Source organism: Berghia stephanieae, chromosome 1 (assembly GCF_034508935.2).
Source record: "Berghia stephanieae isolate SIO BIC M18660-M18661 chromosome 1, UCSD_Bste_1.3, whole genome shotgun sequence".
Taxonomy (NCBI): domain Eukaryota; kingdom Metazoa; phylum Mollusca; class Gastropoda; order Nudibranchia; family Aeolidiidae; genus Berghia; species Berghia stephanieae.
The window spans coordinates 94,154,750-94,159,749 of record NC_088360.1 but is presented as its reverse complement, the minus strand read 5'-3'; the positions used below and the strand labels follow the sequence as shown (position 1 = coordinate 94,159,749).

General features: G+C 36.2%; 2 protein-coding genes across 2 annotated transcripts in view; one reads left to right on the top strand and one right to left on the bottom strand.

The window, feature by feature from the left end:
- LOC144962410 (dystrobrevin beta-like) overlaps positions 1-5,000 on the top strand; it is a 199,219-nt gene that overhangs the window by 42,233 nt on the left and 151,986 nt on the right. The gene's annotated exons all lie outside the window — the stretch shown is intronic.
- LOC144962408 (uncharacterized) overlaps positions 2,533-5,000 on the bottom strand; it is a 14,373-nt gene continuing 11,905 nt past the window's right edge. Inside the window, exon 2 of the mRNA XM_078895320.1 lies at positions 2,533-4,614. Coding sequence (XP_078751446.1) covers positions 2,740-3,867 — 1,128 coding nt within the window. The 5' untranslated portion in view covers positions 3,868-4,614 and the 3' untranslated portion in view covers positions 2,533-2,739. The remainder of the gene's footprint in view (positions 4,615-5,000) is intronic.

The window sequence follows — 5,000 nt, the reverse complement described above, 5'->3', positions numbered from 1 at the left end:
AGCTAAAATCGTCATTAAAGGGCCTATTCAAACAACGATATACGTTATACGAGCCTCCCCACCCAAAAAAATATAGCGCAATACCCACTCTACTCTATCTTCTAATCAAGATGCTGGGGGGCGAAGTCGCCGAGTAGTTAAGGCATTGCACTGTGACCCGGAAAGTCCCGGGTTCGAGCCCCGCTTCAGGCACTTTCGTTTTTTTTCCTCGGGCAAGATTATTAACCCCCAATTTACTCACAATGGACAACATGGGTGATTCCTGTTGACACGAGACATTCTGTTTGATGGATTATCTACATTCCTTCATGGTTTGCGTAGGCAACGGGATCTTATGGTGCCGTTGCGAAAGGGCGTAATTAAAAAAAAAAAGTAAATCAAGATACTATCGCATTCGTCTTGCTTGTCTTGTAAATTTCTGTCTGCCTTTTCAACTAATCATATAAAAGTCATATCGAAAAACCTATTTCGTATTTATCAGTTTAAACATTTGCTTTTATAAGGCTGTGAAATCCACTAATTGTGCTAAAAGCGTTATGCAAACGGGTCCCAAGCAAACAGCAACATTCAACACCGAGGACGAGACATGAAACCTCTATAGCGCTATTACAATAATATTTTTTTTTGACAGAGACACTGGTATACGCCATTTTCTATTTTTTTATAACCGAGTTTGGCGAGGAAAGTGATTGAAGAGCCTTTCTCAACCACTCATATTTGCGTGTCTATAGAAGGAACGAAATTGACGACTCTCAGCTCTTTGTTATTGTTTATAGACAGCCATTTTGGTGATTACATCTAACTAAATTCTACCAATCAGACTATAAACGTTCAAAGTTATTCACAGTTCTGTTTGTTGATACATTTTATCCGGCTGGCGGATGTTGTGGGTATTCTAGCAAAACGCATAACATCAGTAAAAAGGCTGAAACCAGAGACCCACGGGTCTGAATCAGGGTGTCTAAGAGCAAGACCACCAAGTCGCATAATGAGTTGTGTGTATGATCATTGTTTAGTCTATAAAAACTTCGTTAAATCTTGTTTTTCTTAACAGATTTACAGCTTTGTTAATACCATTTCGATAATAACCGTGTAATTTGTTATAAGCAAGCTCAGTAATGGATACACGTATGGATTAAAAAGTAACGGTTGGAATCTAGCAATATCGAGACCTTTATAATGCACTATCAGAAATTAGCCAAGTACTTTTCTTTAGGATATAATGACACCGACAGAAATACAGTTTTTGACGAAATTAATGAGAATGAAGAAGATAGAAAGACGGAGTAGAAAGAGGGAGGATATGATGATGATGATGATGATGATGATGATGATAATAATGATGATGATAATAATGATGATGATGATGATAGATGATGATGATGAATATGATGATGATGAATGAAGAGAAGAAGAAAGAAGAAGAAGAAGAAGAAGAAGAAGAAGAAGAAGAAGAAGAAGAAGAAGAAGAAGAAGAAGAAAGAAGAAGAAGAAGAAGAAGAAGAAGAAGAAGAAGAAGAAGAAGAAGAAGAAGAAGAAGAGAAGAAGAGAAGAAGAGAAGAAGAAGAAGAAGAAGAAGAAGAAGAAGGAGAAGAAGAAGGAGAAGAAGAAGAAGAAGAAGAAGAAGAAGAAGAAGAAGAAGAAGAAGAAGAAGATATAAATATGGAGAAATAGAATGAAGACCAAAAAGGTTATATTCCATTTCTTGTAGAAACAAAAAGAGAATGTGGATTTTACTTTCAAAAGCAGATGTTTATTACTTAAGATCAAATAACGATTCATAATAAGAATGATGAGAGAGGAGACATCAAAGAGTTATTCATTATAACACATCAATACAAAACGTACGAATTTATAACATTTGACATATGTCATAGGACGGTTGATATTTAAGGTAAACAACAACAACTATAAAATGTAAGGTTCTTAATGCTCGAAAAATAAAATTAAAAAGCAAAATTTTAAAATGCGATCATAGTCTGAAAATATTGTTATGTAGGAGTCAACTGGATAAAAAATAAAGATATTAAAGTTAAAATGAACAGCAATTTGAGATTTTAACTTTTGTGACTTCAAGGAACGATAACACTTGTCCTCAACAAAACATGTAGACATCTAAAATTGACCCAAGTTTCAAGCAATGTTTAGATCAAACAATGTTTTTGGAAATAAATTCAATTTTTAGCATCACAACCACCCCGACCAAATACTGTTTGGAGTCAATAACAATAATAATAATAGTACTAATAATAATAATAATAATAATAATAATAATAATAATAATAATAATAATAATAATAATGATAATATTTATGTTATAATAATAATAATAATAATAATAATAATAAAAATAATAAAAATAATAATAATAATAATAATAATAATAATAATAATAATAATAATAATAATAATATAATAATAATAATAATAATAATAATAATAATAATAATAATAATAAATTTAAGACGATTAACATAATAATACAACAAATAGATAAATATTCATCTAATTAGACGAAGTGTAGCCCGGAAAGCTCAAATTTGTAGAGAACTAAAGCAAGAGGACCCGTTTCGAACGCGATTTGATTTGACTTCTAACTATTGACAATAACTCATGTCCTTAACTTTACCGTATTCATTCATCATCAGCTTACAATAAAAAAACTTGGAAATAATAATTTGCATATCTGGCAAGGCTTTTATGGGTCACACATTTATTTGGACAACGGAACAACTTAGATCATGCAGCCATGCTATCAAACTCCTCGATTTTCTGAGATTTATCAAACTTGTTGTATTGAGTACTGGATGGAGCAACGTGACTCTTGTTTAGGGGTGGCGGCTGCGGCCATGCGGGTTTCGGACCACCAGATGTTGCAGTGACACTCGCCGCAATAGCACCACCGCCAAATACTTTGAAGACAACAGCAGCAACTCCAAGAGTAGCGAGAACGGCACCAGATACAAGTATGCCGCAGAATGCCGCTGTAGGCAATCCCATGATACTGTCCTCGTCACCGCCGCTGCTTATCGTCTGAATATTGTCTGGTTCTGAAGTTGTCGAGAAGTCTACAGTAGTTGATACTGCTGATGCTAACGGAAATCTCTGAGCAGGTTGGGCGACTGGCTTAAATACTGCCATAGGCACACGGATTGGACGATTTGTCTTTTTCGGCGCATTCGACAAAGTTGTTTTGTCAGTCATTTCTGATTGAGGTGAAATGTTTGTCGAAGAATAGGTAGAGGATCCTGTCGAAAAGCCGGTCACTTTCGTAAGCCAATCTGTCGAAGATGAAGACCCAAAATCTGTCGAAGATGAAGACCCAAAATCTGTCGAAGATGAAGACCCAAAATCTGTCGAAGGCGAAGACATTAAATCTATTGTAGGTGAAGACACAAAATCTGTCGAAGATGAAGGCCAAAAATCTGTCGAAGGTGAAGACACAAAGTCTGTCGAGGATGAAGACCCAAAATCAGTCGAAAGTGAAGACCCAGAATTTGTCGAAGGCGAAGACACAAAATTCGTTAAAGGTGAAGACACAAAATCTGTCGAAGGTGAAGACCAAAAACCTGTCCTGGATGAAGACCCAGTTGAAGGATATGTCGAATCTGTTGAAGTTGAGGATTTGAAAGTAATGGCAGGAAAGGTAAATAATCTCCCTCTGTCAGGAGTATTATTTGTAGAATCAGTGGGAATGCCTGAGGTTAGTGATGGCCAGAACGTTGTTGTGTCAGTAGGGCCTGTGGAAACTTCAATTGTGGAACCCGTCGACACATCTGTCAATGATGATGAATATTCTAATGGAGTTGATGAGCCTGTTGCAAATTCGGTTGAGGATAGAAAAGTAGTTAAGTTAGGCACTGTCATTGAAATGCCTGATGAAGTTGAAGGTGTATTAGATGAGGCTGATGATCCCGCGGAATAAAATGTAGAGGACGAAGAAGCCGATATGCTTGTCGATGCCGTTGGTCTGTCTTGTAAGGACGATAGAAGATTAATTAAAGTTGACGATTGCTTGGGAAAACTTGTAGATGAGGAAATTGACGCTCTACCAGTCGATGAACTGTCTGATGAGGACGGAAGTAAGTTAGTTGGAGTTGATGACTCCTTAGAAACATTGGCTGTAGACGAAAATGCCGATAATTCCGTTGTTGACCTATCTGATGAGGACGAACCAACGGTATTTGAAGTTGATGACTCTGTAGAAAACCGCGTAGTGGACGAAAACCTCGTTATACCAGTAGATGAACCATATGGTGAGGAAGAAGGAGAATTACCTGAAGTTGATGGCTACGTAGTAACACCAGATGTGGACACAAATCCAGTTCGACCAGTCGATGAGCTGCCCGTTGAAGACCATGGAAAGCCAGTTGAAGAAGTCCATGTCGAGGAATGTGTAGAAGACAAGGGTGAGGTGGTTAAATCTGATGAGACTGATGAGGAGTACGGCGGACTGGAAGTGGGGTATGAAGCGATACTACTGGAATAGGTTGATCTTGCCGGTATTATTAGAGGTACGCCTAATGTCAGAGACACGAAGTACAATTGCACTGCCACGAGGAGGATCATGACGTCACAAATCAGTTTATTGAGCTTCAGATTTTTATTGCGTTTCTGGAAAAGAGAATATAGATGAAAAGCCATTCATACTCGGTATTCGGTAATCCAAAAATATTTGATAGAACTGTAAAAAGAAACAAACAAAACTGAAACAAATAAAAAACTAAACTAAAAATGAAAATAAAAGAAAACTCAGAGCGTCATTTTTTATACAACCCTAGAGCCACTAACATTTAATATGCTCAAAGCTTTTCACCAGAGAGTCCATGGACAAGGGTATCAATTAGACCAAGAAATGCCAATCTTACAAATGGAATTTGATTTTTCATTTCTATTTATAATGACGGTTTTTGTTGTTGAAAAATATACTAATCTGTTGTAATAATAATGATGATAACGATGATAATAATAATTATAATGATGATATAATAATAATAATA